This window comes from Pteronotus mesoamericanus, unplaced genomic scaffold, assembly GCF_021234165.1.
Source record: "Pteronotus mesoamericanus isolate MK-2021 breed Mesoamerican mustached bat unplaced genomic scaffold, CSHL_Meso_final scaffold_636, whole genome shotgun sequence".
In the NCBI taxonomy this organism is placed as follows: Eukaryota; Metazoa; Chordata; class Mammalia; order Chiroptera; family Mormoopidae; genus Pteronotus; species Pteronotus mesoamericanus.
Genome location: NW_026555324.1, coordinates 2,387,927 through 2,405,959, shown reverse-complemented (window position 1 = coordinate 2,405,959; position 18,033 = coordinate 2,387,927). Strand labels below are relative to the sequence as shown.

The following is an 18,033-nucleotide window of genomic DNA, read 5'->3' as shown; positions in this document are numbered from 1 at the left end:
CGTTCCCGAGATCCGTGGTGACGGGGTCCCTGTGATTCAAGACCGAGTGTGTACGCGAATCCCCGCTCAGAAGTGGCAGAAGATAGGAACAGGACAAGGAGGCTGTGGTCCGAGTGGGGAAAATACCAGCCGCCCAAGTCAGGGCCACATCGCGGCCACCTCAGACCTCATCAAGGGCATGTTCGTATCTCTCCTCCACTTAAACCGTCGCAGGTCTCCAAGTCAGGGTCCTGCACCCCTCGTTTTTGGAAGGTCCCCTCAGATCACATCCCATCCCGATTCACAAGGTGCAGGAGGCGGGTCTCCTCGCCGAGGTTCAGGCTGTCACTGAGGCTTGGCTAAGAGGACAAACCCTTCTCTTAGTCTCATCAACTGCCCCCCACCTGCAGCTGCCGCAAACTTCCACAGTGAGGCAGCGGGAGGTGAGGGGTGCGCTAGGTTGGGGCGCCCGCCCGTTTACCCCCAGGAGGTGCCTAGCCGGGACCCCACGCCGGATACCGCTGTTTTCGCTGGGGCTCCCGGAGGGCGGAACACTAGCTCAAGGCCCTTTAAGATAAACTCGGTCTCCAGCGCCGCCGCCACAGTTACTAAGGACGTGACGTCAATCGAGGGCGGGGCGTGCGCGTCCCGGCGGAAGCGGAAGGGGCGGGGCTCCGCGGGCCAAGATTGAGACAGTACTGCCACCGCCACTGCCGCTTTCGGAGCCGGAGCGGGCTGGGCCACAGAACAAGATGGTGGACTACAGCGTGTGGGACCACATCGAGGTGTCTGACGATGAAGATGAGACGCACCCCAACATCGACACGGCCAGTCTCTTCCGCTGGCGGCACCAGGTAGAGAACGCGTGCCCAGCCTCTTCCCTCCCCCACCTCCCGGGACTCCGCTGCAGAGTTCTGATCCTTTCTATTTCCAGGGACCCGCCATTGACACCTGGGATTCCCACCAAACAGTCTGGACTTTTAATATTTCCCGGGACTCAACTCTGTGACCTCAGAGCTGCCAGGACCCCCTAGGGCATCTTTCTCATAGTCTAGACTTTCCAAGACAAACTTTGGGGGTGTCCCGTAGTCCCACCTGGGACCTTCAACTTAAACCCACAACTCTGGCTCAGAGTCTGGACCCTGATCCTGTTCGGGTACCCACTTCTGGTCTTGGATATTCCATTAGCCCTCCCTAGTTCCTAGAGTCCCTAATAACTTTGAATCTGTTCTGCGATGTGCTTCCCTGGGTTTGAGGGTGATTCCTATTCAGATCCAGAGATCCCACTCCTCCAAACAGAAAAGAGAACTCTGGCTTCCCTTGGGATTTCTGTTCCTGACTTGGGACGCCACCCCGCACCCACGACCTCTTCCCCCACTAAGGTACTCAGTCCCAACTAGGACTGGAGTTTTGGAACCCAGTTTCCCTCCAGACCAAATTAGCAGCTCAATCCTGATGGAGCCTTCCTATTCCAGCCGTTTTCCTTTTGCCTCGCCTACTATACGCCCCATTTCCAGTGACACCAGCAAACCCTATTTTGATTACTTCCCTGCCAGTCAAAGCCCGTCCTGCTACTTGGTATTGCAGACTCAGGCACCGCCCACCCCCCAAGGCCAGCTTCCTGTAGGAACCTCTACCAGCATCGGAACACCTCATCCAAACCCACAGCACCTTCCGCCTAACCCCAGCCTGGTCTGCAGCTCTCAGACACCCAAATTGTCCGTGCTCTCAACAGCAACTCTCTCCCAGCCTGATTCCAAATTCACTGCTCCTTCTTCTATCTATTTGCCCCCATATCCAGACCCCAGAATCACTAGTCTAAGTGTTCCCCTGCCTCTCCTTGTCCAGCAGTGCTCACAGACCAATAGAAGAGCTCTCATAGGTCCTAAATGTTTTAACCTCCTGCTCTCCCAAATCAGAGCTGCTGCATCCACAAAGCTGTGCTTGTTATACTCTGAAACTGAGGGTGTGTACCTCTCAGAATCTTCTAGTTAGGAATGCTCCACCCCACCCTCCTGTATTCCCATATGGCCACCCCTACTAGTCATTTATTCAGAAAGTCCTAGGAGGGCCCTTTCCCATCCTGCCAAGGCGTTAGTCCCTACATCTCCCCAGCCCCATTTCGAATCCATTCCTTAAAGCAGTAGTATATCTGCTGGGCAAGCCACTAGAGTGTAAGAAAGTTCTAGCACTTCCATTTCACATATCACATATCCATTTCACTTGTCACATATGACATTTATGATGAAATAGTTAAGATCGCCACAAAGTGTTAAAGATTCTTCTTGGGTATTCATATATCTGTCCCATAAAGAAGTTAGATCTTTACTGCTTGTGGAGACCGTTTTGGTTCTGCTGGGTGGGAGGCCCCCTCTGTACTGTAGCAGCTTCCTCCTCTCCCCTCCCTCTTCCCTTCTCCCTCCTCCGGTTGGCACAGAACCTTTTCCTGTCCAGCCATTGAGAGCCTGGACTGTAGTGGAGCCAAGGGGCCTCAGTGTCTCCAGCAAGCTTGGGTTCTAATCCCAGCCCAATGAGATGAGGTTAGATCTGAAAAGAGCTTGGCTCAGGCCCTGTGGAGGGAGATGGAGTTTGTCAAAGGGCAGCCTGGTGAGCTGCTGAGTGCAGGCCGTCTCACCTTTGTTCACATCCTGGCTCCTGAACACTGACTGGCTGCATGACTTCCAGCGAATTGTTTGATCTCTTGGTGCCTCAGTTTCCCCACCTGGGAATATTAATAGTGTCAATCCCATAGGATTGTTGTGAGGGCTGCCTTATTTATTGAATGTGTTATTTGGGCTTTGGGCACGGTACCTGGCATGTGAAAGCTCTCTGTAAACTTTGGCCACTATCTTTATCATGATTATTTAGGTGATTCACTCGCACAGTTTAAAAAAAAAAAAATCTTCCAAAGGTTCCAGAAGGGAATAGGTGAGTCCTAGCCCCTCAGCTCCCTTGCTTAGTCACCCGCCACTAGTTTCCTGTGGCTCCTTCCAGTGAGTTGTGCCATATTCAGACCTGTGAGCCTTGGTTTCCCCATCTGTAATGTAGGGGGCAGCCCCGCCCACTGCCATGGCTTCTGCCAGGCCCAGCCTGGTGAGGGTGTAAAGCCTGGGCCAGGCAGGCTGCCCTGCCAGCTCTGGGACGCCTTTATTTAGCTTTGGCTTCCCTGGTGGCCACTCAGAGGACACCGGGAAGAGCTTGATGGCTGCCCAGCAGAGACCAGCAGGGTGGTGGGTTTCTGCTGCTGCCTAAGTCTAGCCATAATGCCCACGTGAGAGCCCCTCACAGGTCCGCAAGAAGTCTCCAGGGCGACACAGGCCCTTGTGGAGAAAGAGAGGTTACAGAGGCCAGGGCTTTTTTTTTTTTTCTTACCCCTCCTTGAGGCTAGGGCCTCCTGGACCCCTGTCTGCGTGGGGACAGTGAGGCCCAGGATTGGCCGTGTCAGTCCTCTGAAGTACCAGAGAAGGGCCCGGGTTTCTCGATTCTCGCCCACTGTGTGCCTGGCCCTGGGCTAGAACCTGGAGATACAGCCTCAGATGGGCACAGAAGCAAGTTAGCAGACCACTCTGGTGGCAGTAGCCACAACAACGATGGTAACAGTGAGACACCGTGCGCTGTGTTGCAAGCAGTTGCTGTGGAGTCATTTATTTAGTCCTCACAGCAACCCTGTGAGGCCTCATTTCACAGAGGGGAAAGCCAAGGCAGGAGAGGTTTAAGGGACTTGGCCAAGGTCATGTCACCAGGAAAAGTGGCGGGGCTGCCTGCTGTGACGATGCAGTAACGACCATTCCCAGTTAATGAGCCCTTACTCTGAGCCAGAAATCAAACTAAGCACTCGAAGTACATTTCCTCATTTGAACCCCAGAATATTCCTCAGAGAACGAATATCCCCTTGGACAGACAGTAATGATAGTAGCCAACGTGGGTATGGTGCTTGCTGTGCGTCCACAGCCCTAGACTGTTTGCTTTAATTTATAATCTTTGCTTCTCCTAGTGCAGTCTCATGAGGTCTGTGTTGTCTACATTTGACAGATGAGGAAACAGGCTATGAGGGGTTCAGGGATCAGGCCCGGGGACACCCAGGCAGTACACAGTGACCTCAGAATGTGACCCCAGTTCTGGGGCTCCGAGGCTGTCCTCCAGCATATTCTCACATTATCTGATGATCACAGAGGGGCCTTTGGGACCCCCCTGTGATGCTGATGCTTTGGAGGGCACTTGGGGAAGGCCCTGTCAAAGCTGAGACCTGGGCAAAGCCAATGGAGTACGGGGAGGAGAGGTGCGGGTGGAGGGGACAGCAGGTGGAGGGGACAGCATGTGTGGAGGCCAGAAGGCAGGGGAGGAGTAGTGCATTTGGGGAACCACAGGGGCCAACATTTGCCTGGGACCCAGAGCTGGGAGAGGGGGGCGGCACCCAGTCCTGCCCGGGGCCTTGCTGCCAGCTGGGCAGCTGGGAGCAGGGGTCAGGGGTCCCATCTGAACCCGTACGCTCCAGGTTGGGGTGGTGCGAAAAGCTGCAGTCAGATGTGTATGTTTCAAAGACTCCCCTTTCAGCCCCTGAGCCTGGATTTGGGGGGACAGCAGTGGAAGGTAGTGTTGCCCTGGATTGAGCAGGCACTGCCAGGAGCCCAGGAAGATGATGGCGGAGCCCGGCAGGGCCGGAGAGCAGGCCGGGCCGGGTGATCGGACGGGTACGAGTGGGACTGAGCGAGGGGGGGTGGTGAGATGGGTGCCGTCACTAAGCTTAGGGCACAGTGGCAGTGGACATTTGGGGTACAGCATCCAGGGCTGGGGGACAGGAGGCTCTTGGGCACCCAGCTGGGGCTCAGGAGGGCATGCCGTCCTGGAGACAGAGCTGAGGGGCCTTGTTAGTGATCCAGACTCAAGACTTGCAGTGGCGTGAACTAGAGAACCAACTAAGAGTGAAAACCATCGGCACTTGGTGCCAGAGCAGGAGGGCAGGTGAGGGGCCAGTGAGCAGACCTCAGAGGGAGCAGGAGACGGCATGGGAGTGGCTTCATTGGGCGAGGACCGGGCAGGAGACCAGGCTTTGGGGACACACACATAGAGGTGGATTAAGAGGGCCGACGGACAGAGGATGGAGCCCTAGTGTTGCCGAGACAGACTGAGGAAGAGGGGGGAGCCTGAGACCCTGGGGGAGGGTCGCTGTTCATCCAGGAAGCATTTCCTGAGCCCCTCCCATATACTAGTAAATAGACCTATCCTCACCTGCATGGAGCCAATATCCTTGGAGAGGGACAGCACCCAAAACACGATAAACAACTGTCACTGCATGTTAGCAGGTGACATGTGCTGAGAAGAAAGATAAAGCAGGGCAAAAGTAAGGGGAGGCTTGATCTTCAGTAAGGTGATCAGGGAAGGCTTCACCTCTAAGGCAACATCTGAGTGAAAATGGTAAGGATGTGAGGGAGTGAGCTGTGTGGGAACCTGGGTAGAGAGCGTTCCAGGCTGAGGGAATGGCAGGTGCAAAGGCCCCAAGGTTTGAAAGAAAACATAAGGCAGACAGTGTGGCTGGAGGGAGGGGGAGCGAGGGGAGGTAAAGGCATGGAGGTGATGGGGCAGATCGTGTAGGGACTTCTGGGCTTCGGGGAGGACTTGGACTTTTGCTCTGAGTGAGGTGGGAGCCTTGAAGGGTTCTGAGCAGTGGAGGGACCTGCGCTATCAAGGATGCATAGGTACCTGTGGGGGTGAGTGTGGAAGCTGGGCATCCAGGGCACAGGTTGGTGCAGACATTCCTCCTGACCATCCCAGGTGTATCCTGGAAGCCGTTGGCTGGGTTGGGGCCAGGGTCAGTGGACAGACTCTTCCCCAGAGTGATGGGCCATTCCCACCCACAGGCCCGGGTAGAGCGCATGGAGCAGTTCCAGAAGGAAAAGGAGGAGCTGGACAGGAGCTGCCGCGAGTGCAAGCGCAAGCTGGCCGAGTGCCAGCGCAAGCTGAAGGAGCTGGAGGTGGCTGAGGGTGAGGGCAGCAAGGCGGAGCTGGAGCGGCTACAGGCCGAGGCTCAGCAGCTGCGCAAGGAGGAGCGGAGCTGGGAGCAGAAGATGGAGGAGATGCGCAAGAAGGAGAAGAGCATGCCCTGGAACGTGGACACGCTCAGCAAAGACGGCTTCAGCAAGGTATGCCGGGGGGCCCTGGTGGGGACTCGCCCCTGAGAGGGCTCGGTGGCCATTGGCAGGCCGGGGGTGGTTGAGGACTGCACAGGTCAAGGGAGGGAGGGATGGGGGTGTGGAAGGAGCAGGGGTGCCAAGCGGATGAAGCACCCCACCGATCCCCTTCTGATCTGCCCGAAGGCCCTAGTCCGAGGCCGCACGTGCCACGCTCATGCTCCCGCCACATTGATGTTCATGGCGCCATCACCACCTCCGCCGTGGATGGGATGGGCACTGCGGCCACGGCCCGCCCGGCCCCGTTTGAGGCACTCCGAGGCCTCACCCCAGCCAACTCCCCCTCTCGCCCCACCACAGAGCATGGTCAATACCAAGCCCGAACAGGTGGAGGAGGAGTCGGAGGAGGCGAGGGAGCAGAAACACAAGACCTTTGTGGAGAAGTACGAGAAACAGATTAAGCACTTTGGTGAGTTGGGCGCAGGGGGCCACCAGCGGGGGCCTGGGGTGGTGCACGTGACAGGGACTGGCTCCTTTCCTCTGGGTCCTTCCAGCACCCTGTCCACACCTTGTCGTAGGCATGCTTCACCGCTGGGATGACAGCCAGAAGTACCTGTCAGATAACTCTCACCTGGTTTGTGAGGAGACAGCCAACTACCTGGTCATCTGGTGCATTGACCTGGAGGTTGAGGAGGTCAGTGGGGCATGCCCCGGGGCTGGGGACAGGCTCCATGCTCAGGCCACCATGTGACGACGCTGTGCCGGTTCTCCCATGGCAGAAATGTGCACTCATGGAGCAAGTGGCCCACCAGACCATCGTCATGCAGTTCATCCTGGAGCTGGCCAAGAGCCTGAAGGTGGACCCCCGTGCCTGCTTCCGGCAGTTCTTCACTAAGATCAAGGTAGAGGCCCTGAGCAGCTCTGGTGAGGTGAGGGGTGGTCCTCCAGGACCCGGGCCTCTGTGATCAGAACCTTACACGGGAGAGGGCCGAGCCACAGAGGAGATGAGAAGTGGTGGCTTCTGGACAGAGTTTGAAAGAGGGTGAGGGACAGAGGCAAGGACACCTCCAGGTTTCTTACCCTGGGCACCTGGAAGAGCTGAGCTCCCCATGCTGGGCTGAGGAGACCAAGGGCAAGGCAGGCTGGGACGCGGCGGTGGGGGGCAGGGTCCGGAGTTCAGGAGGGGCTGTGTCGCGTTTGAGGTGCCTATGAAAATCCCCACAGGAGGACATTGAGAAAGTGGGTGTCAGAGTCTGCAGTTCAGGGGGACATGCAAGCAGGTGGTCATTCGCACACAGGCGCACCTCGTTTTATTGCATTTCACTTTATCGTACTTAGCAGGTATTGTGTGTTTTTCATTATTACAACATTTGTTAGAGTGATCTGTGATCAGTGATCTTTGATGTTACTAGGGCAAGACCAGCAAAAAGATTACGACTCGCTGAAGGCTCAGATGATGGTTAGCATTTTTTAGCAATTAAATATCTTTTAATTAAGGTATGTACATTTTTTTAGACATAATGCTATTGCATACTTAGACTACCATATATTGTAAACGTAACTTTTATGTGCACTGTGGAACCAGCTGTTCATGTGACTTTGCTTTACTGCGATACTGTATTGCAGTGGTCTGGAACCGAACCGCAATACTTTTGAGGTCAGCCTACGTAGGTGGTAAAGTCTGAGCTTAGAGGTGGAGACTAGATGGAGCAGAGAAGAAGCCCAAGCCCCAAGCCCAAGCCCGTGTCTCTGAGGACCGGCAGCAGGAGGGTCCTGGGTCCCTCAGTCCTGCCCAGCAAACCCCCCTGGTCTCCTGCTCCCCACAGACAGCTGACCGCCAGTACATGGAGGGCTTCAACGATGAGCTGGAGGCCTTCAAGGAGCGGGTGCGGGGCCGCGCCAAGCTGCGCATCGAGAAGGCCATGAAGGAGTACGAGGAGGAGGAACGCAAGAAGCGGCTTGGCCCTGGTGGCTTGGACCCTGTGGAGGTCTACGAGTCTCTCCCTGAGGTGCGGAGCCGCAGCCCCAGGCAGGCGGCAGGCAGGTAGCCAGCAGGACCCCCAGGGCCCTGGGGACCCCGGCCCTGACCTGAGCCCCTCTGCCTCCACAGGAACTCCAGAAATGCTTTGATGTGAAGGACGTGCAGATGCTCCAAGACGCCATTAGCAAGATGGACCCCACTGTAGGTATCTGCCCCAGGCCACCCCCTGGCCATGCTGAGCGGCGGGGCCAGCAGTGTGTCCCCCGGCTCCGCTCTAGCCCAGCTCTCCGTGTTGCTGGCAGAAGGCTCTCCGAGGCTTCTGGGAGGAATAAGGGAGACCCGGTCACTGTGTGGCCGGCACGTGAGGCAGTCAGGTGTCACACACTCAACACTCACTGAGCATCTACTGTGTGTCTGGCATCCAGACGGAGTGTCCGTGTCACTGTCACCGTGGTCCACTTACGAGCGCAGCCTACATACCTATGGCCCCCATCTGGCCCAAGGAGGGGCTTCCTCCCCAGCATCAGTTACCCCATCAAACCACAGATTCTCTCCTGTAATTAACTGGCCAGATGATTGGGGCTGGGGCCGGGCACACAGTAGATGCTGGTAAATGTTGGCTGTCATTGTAAGTGGTGGGAGATGAGCCTTAACAGAGCTTGGTTTGACCCCATTCCTGCCAGTTGGCTTACTCGTTGGCCAGTTCTCGTCTGTAAGATGGGTCCAGTCAGATGGTCTTTTCTGGGATTTCTAGAAGCTTCTGTGGGGAATGATCATGTAGGCCAAGGGTCTTCAAACTCTGGCTGGCAGCTTCACTGCCTGTCATTGGTGCGCAGAGGCCACGCTCATTGATTTTCACATCGTTTATGACTGATTTTGTGCTAGAACCAACCATGGAGTTGAGGAGTGATAGACTGAGTCATTGTGTCCTGCAAGCCAAAAAACTTTAATCTGGCCCTTTACAAAAATGTTTGCTGACCCTTCTAGACATACACAATTTAAATTTGATTTAAAGTTAAAGAAAATCGAAAATCTACACTACCACATTTGATGTACTTGGTAGCCACATGTGGCCGGCGGCCACCATGTCAGCCAGAGCAGATTATGGACTCTTTCCATTATTGCAGGCTGTCTTTTTGGGCAGCTCTGATCTAGAATACGCGGTAAGCAGGCTTTAGGATGAGCAGGAGACAGGCGGGCCAGCTGGAGGTGGTAGCTTGGCCTCACCTGTCTGCCTTTCTCCCTCTAGGACGCGAAGTACCACATGCAGCGCTGCATCGACTCAGGACTCTGGGTCCCCAACTCCAAGTCCAGTGAGGCCAAGGATGGCGAGGAGGCAGGCCCTGGGGACCCCTTGCTGGAAGCAAACAAGCCAGATGAGAAGGATGTCAGCGCGTGACCTGCCTCAGCTGCCGCCTGCCTGCCTGCAGGCTTCTGTGCACCCCTTTTCAGAAAACGAAAATAGATGCCATTGTCCCAGCTCCTGGCTTCCTTCACTCCCCAACCCCCCGCCTGAGAGACCCACCCTGTGCCCCCGCCTCCCAGCACTCATCCAAGTCTCGCTTTGAGTTGAGGGGCTCCACTGCCTGCAGCTCCCCCATCAGCATTATGCCAAAGGCCCAGGGGTCTGGGGGCGGGGGCGGGCGGAGCTGGTTAGGCTGATCCACGGGGGAGGGGGGGAGGGTCCCTGGCCGAGGGACCTGCTCCAGTCACTGTGGGCTGTTTCCACTGTCAGCTGTCTAGTCGTCTATATGGTAAACAGCAGTGATCTTCCAATAAAGGATTTCAGATGCTCTGTATGGCGTTGCAAGGGCTGTTGGCACAGCTCTTCTGGGGCCGGGGGGCACCTGTGAGTGGCGGTGGCTGAGCCCCTGAGTTCCACACTTCGCTCTCCAGCTCTCTGGGCAACTGCTGTGCTACAGACACATGCTGGTCCGTTCTCCATCAGAGTTACCTGCCTCTCGCCTCTCAGTCTTTGGCTTAGCTTACTCCTTTCGGTCTCCCTCGCTGTGTCTGACCTCCGATAGGAGCAGCTCTGCCTCCAAAACACCTTCAGTCTGACCGCTGCTCTTTGGCCACGTGGCCTCCAGGGTCACCCCTGGCCTGGGCACCTGCCGCACACCAGACCCCAAAATGCGGTGGCCAGAGGGTGCCTGTGAACACAAGTCAGGTATGTCCCTCAGCGGAAGCCAGAACCCTCCCAAGGCTCCTGCACCATCTGCCCAGTAACCTCCCTGCCCTTACCTTGTGTCCCCCTCCTCTTCCTCTTGCCTGCGCCTTCCTTGCCTTGCCCATCTGTGAGCACTTGAAATTTCTATGTCAGTGTGAGTTTGGGTGGCTTATAAGCCTCAGTGCCCCATCTGTGCAATGGGAGTGACGGTAGTGCCTTCCTCCCAGGCTTGTGATGAAAGGAGGTGGGTGCTGCAAGCAAGCAGGTGCCTGGCACTTCTGTGCTCAGACAAAAGTGGCCTTGGGGCATGCCTGTCCCTCTGCCTAAACACCCCCATAGTGTCTTCCCATGGGGCTCCTTTAAAAAGGTAATGAAATATTTGGGCCCCGGGAAAGGCCAAGAATAGTACAATGAGCAATGACATACCAACTTAAGACATGAAACACCAAACCAGTGAAATCCTCTGCCAGCCCCACATGGGGGTCACCACCCCCAGCAGCTGCTTGTCACGAAGGCCAGAGCTTGGTGCCATCGGAGGCTCTCCACCAGCCTTCTGAGCTGCCCCTCCTCACCAGCCAGACTGTATGCTTTACCTGTCCAGGTGTCTGGCTTTGCCAACCTGTGCATTGTGTCCATTATGCTGTGAACAACACCAGGGCATAAATGGAGTCTTTCTTTGTCCTGAGATATTTCCAGTGCCCGCATGGGGTCCTAGTAAACATTTGCCAAACCTAAGTGCCCCAGAATGCTGTTATGTCCCAACTGATCCCCATGAGGGGGCAGTCGTGAGCTACATCACCTGATGCTTTTCACACGGATGAGAAAGGCAGGCAGGGGATCTGGAGGGCCTGGGATCCGGAGGCTTCCTAAGGCCTTGGATAAACCTCGCCCATCCAGGGTTGCCAGCTTTTTAATTCTTTACTGTGAAACCTTTCAAAGATACCCCATATTCCCAATTTTTCCTTTTGCCTCAGGCTTTTCTGTAACTCGGCACTGCAACTATTCCTAAAATGTCAATCTTTTGTTCATCATGGGCTTTTGTGTTCATTGTGCTTTTTGAAAGTATTGCATTAAAGTGTATCTTGGTTACAGAGTGTTTTGACGCCCTCTGCTTTCATGCCTCCCCTGCCTCACCCTAGCTCTGGGCCCAGCAGGACACAGGATTTAAAACACCAAATGCTGGTTGCTGGAGCTCGGATACGGGCTGGAGGCGACTGTGGAGAGCGTGTCTCGACTCAGCACTTGGATTTGGCTCCTTCACTTCCAACATGGAAGAAACATTGATTCCCTGGACCCTGAAAAGCTGTTAAAATGTCCCTATGATTAAAAACAAACAAACAAACAAACAAACAGATCAGGGCCTGCAGGTTTCTTATCAAGTGCAAAAAGAATCATCCAGATATCACAAGCAAATTGGCTACTTGTCCCTTCATAGCTCACCATCAAGTTCCTCAGACTGAAATCAGCCATCATATCTCAAGCTATGATGACAAAAGTTGTAAAGAGCAAGTTGTCGTCAATCAAGCCAGAAACCTTGGATGAGAGACTCTGGCTGAGAGTGCGTGGCAGTGACCTCCTTGCGATGAAGACTGGGATAAAGATTTGTGGGAGCAGACCAGCACCCCATTTGTCTGGGGCACAGCCCACTACTGTGGCAAGAACAGCCCAGCAAGCAATCTGGATAGAGGACCTAAGAGTAGCCTCGCTTCAGGCATGCGCGCTGCCAAGTCCCTGTCATCTGTTCTGCCATGGAAAAACAATGGGAATGCACAGTAACTGAATATCTCATCAAATGCCTGAACCTGGAAAACTTGCTTCTTCCCAGGGGTTCTTCATTTTTCTTCTAATCTAATCATAGAAAGATAATCTGTCTGTGACTTTCTAACTCACAAGTGCCTTTTTTTTCTCTCCCCCTTTTCAAAGCTTCCCTCATTTCATGCGGGAAAGAACTGCCATACTTAGAAAAACTGTTTCAAAGAAACCATGGATGTACATAGCTTGGAAAAACAAAAACAAAAACAACACCAAATGCTATTAAGGGATTCACAGTGAAGCACTTCCCTCTCTACTCATCCTCCACCCAGCTGGTTCCCTGCTCCTGACATCTGGAACCTACCATTTATGGTTTCTTGTGACTTTTCAAGGTTTCTTTTTGTAAAATCAAATTAATCTTATCCCTTTCCCTTCTTTTTCCACAAAGAGCAGCCCACTGTACACCCTGAAACGCGTCTTGTTTTTTTTTACTGAACAGTATAGTCTGCAGTGCTTCCTCGTCCTTTCTTCCCTGCATGGAAAGCTGCAGTGTGTGCACATCCCAGCACTTACTTCACCAGCCCTTTTTGATAAACATTCGGGTTTCCTCCGATCTTCACTTTTTCAAGCAATGCCACAAGAAATGTCCTTCTGTGTACCATTTCCCATGAGGATAGACTTCCCACATGGAGGAGAAATTCCCAGAAGCAGGACTGCTCAGTGGGAAACAGAATTCCACTCAAAAGAGTGGAGGGACTGGGGTCAGTGGTGTGAGCAGGGTTGGAAAGTGAACAAACAGGTTGAGTGTATTAGTTTGCTATAGCTGCTGTAACAAAGTGCCACAAACTTAGTAGCTTCAACGCAAGTGTATTATCTTCTAGTTCTGCAGGTCAGAAGTCACACCAAGCTAAATGACGACATTGGCCAGGCTGAGATCCTTCTGCAGGTTGCTCTGGGTAGGACTGCTGCTTTGTCTTTTCCAGCTTCTAGGGGAGGCCTGCCTTCCTCGGCTCACGGCCCCTTCCTCCATCTTCAAAGCTGACAAATATGAGTGAAGTCCTTGAATTACCTCACTCCAACTTCTTTTTCTGTCTCCTCCTTCTACTTTCAAGCACCTTTGTCACTACATTGCGTTCTCTAGGTTTGTCTCCCTATTTTAAGGTCAGCTGATGAGCATCCTCAATTCCATCTGCAACCCTAATCCTACATTGCTATGTAGCATAACATAGTCATGGGTTCTTCAGGGGTGGGGCTTGTTATTTTGCCCAGGGAGACACCCAAGAACTAGCAGCAGTGGGGAGCTGTGACTGAGTCCAGGGCTAAGGGCTGTGAGGAGGGAACTTCCCGAAGGATATGTGGCCACAGAGAGACACAGCCACTGCCTGACTGGGTCAGGAGGAGGTGGGGGGAACAGGTACCCCTTTTTGTTGGTCTTCCACCTCTGGTCCCCTGCCAGCCTTCCCCACTGGCAGAACCCATCAGAAAACACGATGTGGAAACTGGGTAATACAACTTGCTTTTTTTTGTGGCCACAGGAGGGAGCCCTCGGCCCACAGTTCCTCAGAGGCAACACATACTGGCGGCTCCTGCTGGGTGCCTGGAATGATGCTGGGTGCCAAGAAAAGTCACACTCCATGCCCCGTGCCCCCTACCTGTCAACTTCTTCTGTCCCTAGTACTTACCACCTTCCAACAGACCATAAATCCTACGTCTTAGTGTTTATCTGTTTTGTGTCAGCTCCTCCAGGGCAGAGCTGTGTTTTGTTCATGGCTAACTCCCTAGGGCTAGAATACAGCACACAGGAGGCACTGCATAATTCTGTTTTTTAAATTGTGGTAAAATGCACATACCATAAAATTGACCATTTTTAGGTTGTATGATCCAGTGGCATTAAGTGCAAGAAACTCTGTACCCATTAAATGCTAACTCTCCATGAATAAAATACCTGGAATTTGGTTATCTGGCTTACTTCACTTAGCATAATATTTTCAAGGTTCACCCATAGTGTAGCATGTGTCAGAATTTTATTTTTTTAAGCAGTTTAATATTCTACAGTGGGGGTATGTCACATTGCGTTTATCCATTCATCCCTCGATGAACACGATGGCTTCCACCTCTTGTTTATTGTGAATCATGCTGCCATGAACAAGGTTGCACAAGTATCTCTTTAAGTCCTTGCTTTCTTTTGAGTATATACCCCGAAGTGCAACTGCTGGATCATGGGGTAATTCTATGTTTAATTTTTTTGAGGAACCACTAAACCATGAACCTGTTTTGAATTCAGGGATTCAGTGTCAGAGGCAGAGGGGGGACTTGTCCTCAAAACCGTTTTGTACCTCTTCAATTTGGAACCATGTGAACTATTTATTTAAAAACAAATATCAAAAAAATAACATTAAAAAAAGAATGGTGGTATAAGACGTTTTTTGGAGCCACTGAAACCACAAAATTGGAAACCATAGCCCAGGTAGCTCAGTTGGTTAGTGTTGTCCCAGTGCACCAAGGTTGCGGGTTCCATCCCCAGTCAGGGCACATACAACAAATCAATGTATTTCTCTCTGTCTCTTTGTCTCTCCTTCTCCCTTCCTCTCTCTAAAATAAAAAAATTGGAAACTACATAACTGTTCATCCATGGGAGAAGGGACAAATAATTGTAGCAAATTAATGTGTATAATGCTGCAGGACAGAGCCATGAAACTGAGTGAATTAGAGCAACTTGTATCAATATGGATGAAATTCATCAACAGAAATACGGGCGGCATATCTCAATTTTGAAAAAGGCAAATTCATCCATTTTTTCCCATGTGACTTCACTTTTTATGCTTATGCTTATGAAGAATTTCTAATTACATGAAAGATGCTAAAGGGGAATGTTAACTACTAAGGAAACAAAACTGTATGTTCAATATGATGTCAAAAAAATTTTTTTTTATCCTTACCCAAGGGCACTTTCTATCTTTGCCTTTAGAGAGAGGGGAAGGAAGGGAGGGAGGGAGTAAAGGTGTAGAAGAGAAATAGAGAGAAAGAGAGAGAGAGAAATAGAGAGAGAGAGAGAAGCATCGATGTGAATCATTGATCAGTTGCCTCATGAACATGCCCCAACCAAGGACTGAACCTGCAACTTGGGTATGTGCCTTAACGAGTAATCGAAACTGATTTGATATTTGCATATATTGCAAAATGATTACTACAATAAGTCTAGTTAATATCCTTTACTGTACACAGTTACAAATTTTTTTTCCTCTTGTGGTGAAAACTGTTCAGAGATCTACTCTCTTAGCACCTTTCAAATACACCGTACAACACCGGTGGCTTCAGCCGCCATGCTGTGCGTGACTCCTCCTGGACTTAGTTATTTTATAACTGGAAATCTGTATCTTTTCACCCCCTTCACCAGTTTCACCAATCCCCACCCCCTTGATATTTCTTTTATTTGTGGTAAAATACACATAATAAATGAAATTTCCCATTTTAGGTGCCCAGTTCAGTGGCATTAAGTGTATTTGCACTGTTGAGCAACAATTCCCACCATCCACCTCCGGGACTTTTCATCTTCCCGAACCGAAACTCTGCCCACATTAAACACTCACTCCCCATCCTTCTCCCCCAGCCCCTGGCACCCACCATTCGGCTTTAAATTTAACTCCTCTAGGGACCCCATGTAAGTGGGACCACGTAGGGTTTGTCCTTCTGTGTCAGGCGTGTTGCACTTAACATAATGTTATCAAGGTTCATCCACATGCGTCAGAACTTCGTTTCTTGTTTTTCATGTTTAAATGTACTTATTTTTAGGGAGCTAGGAAGGGAGGGAGAAAGAGGGAGAGAAAGATCAGCCTGTGAGAGATACATTGATTGGTTGCCTCTTGCACGCCCCCAACAGGGACCTGGCCTGCAACCCAGGCACAGGCCCTGACCAGGATTCAAACCGGCATCCTTTCAGTTCACAGGCTGGCGCTCAATCCACTGAGCCACACCAGCCAAGGCTCATTCCTTGTTGACTGAATAATATTACACTGTATATATACACCACTTCTATTTGTTTATTCATCTCTTGATGGACATGTGGGTTGTTTCCACCTTTTGCCTAAGTGGTGTTTTTTTTTATTTCTATGCCCGCCTTTTTGAATGCCTGGAATATTTCATAATAAAACAGTTCTGCAAAATAGATCTATACAGAGTGGAAAGGAAAGGTTGCCAAGAAATGCCATTAAATGAAAAAGACAATAGCACTCACTCCACACCAGGCTTTGTTCTAAGCTCTTTACATGTTTGAGACTCTGATTACCTCTCAGTTTGGAATTGATTAGCCCCATTTTGCAGAAGAGTAAACTGAGGCACAGTGAGATTAAGGGACTGTTCAGGATCACACAGTGTCTGAGTAGGAATTTGAACTCAGACTGTGTGGCTCCAGCCTTCATGTGTATAACACTTGTTTCCTCCTGAGTCCAGCACAGAATGTCCCATCTGTGGCTGCTCGTGGGAACTTTCTAAAAATCATGTGTTCACACGCATGCCCTTGTGCCCACCAGGTGTGGAACTTTCTTGGAAGGTTCTTTCTTGGGAATCTTGGAAGGATTCCCAACAGGCCTCATGGCTTGACTATTTCCTGAACCCACCAATTCAAAGGGACACAAAAGGATTTTGTTTTTAATTCACCAACTACTGGCTTCCCTGGTCCGGAGGGAACTCTGGGGAACTCACTTCTCACAGGTCTCTAGAGTCCAGGGGAATTCCCTGATTCTAATAACTTCCTCTTGAAAACCCATGGGGTAAGGGCGGTCAGTTGTCTTAGTTTATTCGGACTGTCCCAACTTTAACCCCAAAGTCCCCTGCCTGGGAACTCCCTGCAGTCCTGGGCAAACCCAGACCTGTGTACTTCTGGCCGGGCCTTTGATGTAGGAGGCAGCACACAAGCACCCCACTCCCTGCAGCCTCTGTAATTTCTATTCTCTTCAGCTGTCAAGCGGGCATGGTGGGCCCACTTTAAAAGAACAGAGAATTCTAAGCACCCTGCCCTGGGCCCAGCATTTAGGCTGGCACAATATGAGTTACTATTATAATTTATTATTATTACTGGGATTATTTCCATTATTGTTAGTCACCTCCTGTGACATTTCCTCTCAGCCCCTCCCAGTGTGGCAGACACCAGGTCTCAGACCCACCCTGTCCTCTGTGGTACAGGGTCCAGGCCCAGCAGAGGCTGCCCCACTTCCCCTGGGATCTGGCTGTTAAAGAATCTGGCACCCTCGGCTTCCTGCTGCCACATTCCCAGTAGCAGAGAGGAAGCTGAGGTCGGAAAGCCATGGCCAGCCTTTTCTAGGGGACAGGACAGTAGCTTGTAGCTCAAGCCCAGACAGCTCCCTAGGCCATTTATTTAGTCCACCGATGAGGGATCAAACCTGCAAACTTGGTGTATAGGGATGATGCTCTAACCAACCGGGCCACGTGGCCAGGGTTGCTTTTCTTCCTTCCTTCCTTCCTTCCTTCCTTCCTTCCTGTGGAACGCTTCACAAATTTTCATGTCGTTCTCGTACAGTTCACTGTATCATTCCAATTGTAGTATATGTGCTGCCAAAAAGCGCTCTCTTTTTTACGATTTATTTATTTATTTATTTTTAGGGAAGGGAGGGAGAAAGAGAGGAAGAGAAATGTGCGGTTGTATCTCGCGCACCCCCTGCTGGGGACCTGGCCTGCAACCTAGGCATGTGCCCTACACTGGGAATAGAAACGGTGACCCTTTGGTTCTCAGGCTGGCACTCAATCCACTGAGCCACACCAGCCAGGGCAGTTTGTCTTTTTTTAATCGAAGGTCTCTTACCTGTCCTGCTTCCTGGAGATACCATGACCAGGTAGAAAAGGGGAGTGGAACCAGGGGCCATGGGGAGGAGTCATTTCCACAGCCTTCCATTTATACACAAGCAAAGAATTCCTGTTGCAGTTAGAAGTTGGCAGCATGGGAAAGGAGAGGAACAGGTGGAGAGTTGGGATGTCATTAAAAAAAAAATACAGCCACCCCCTTAAAC

The 18,033-nt window shown here is 51.8% G+C and overlaps 1 protein-coding gene and 1 pseudogene across 1 annotated transcript; both read left to right on the top strand.

Annotated features, from left to right (window-relative positions):
* Positions 1-647: 647 nt before the first annotated feature.
* On the top strand, positions 648-11,286 carry CDC37 (cell division cycle 37, HSP90 cochaperone). Its single transcript, XM_054562036.1, has 8 exons — positions 648-833; positions 5,838-6,119; positions 6,468-6,576; positions 6,686-6,801; positions 6,887-7,009; positions 7,934-8,116; positions 8,218-8,289; positions 9,338-11,286. Exons 1-8 carry the CDS (start codon positions 732-734, stop codon positions 9,485-9,487), a joined length of 1,137 nt encoding a protein of 378 aa, XP_054418011.1. The 5' UTR covers positions 648-731; the 3' UTR covers positions 9,488-11,286.
* On the top strand, positions 10,456-12,034 carry LOC129061483 (gametocyte-specific factor 1-like; annotated as a pseudogene).
* Positions 12,035-18,033: the final 5,999 nt, after the last annotated feature.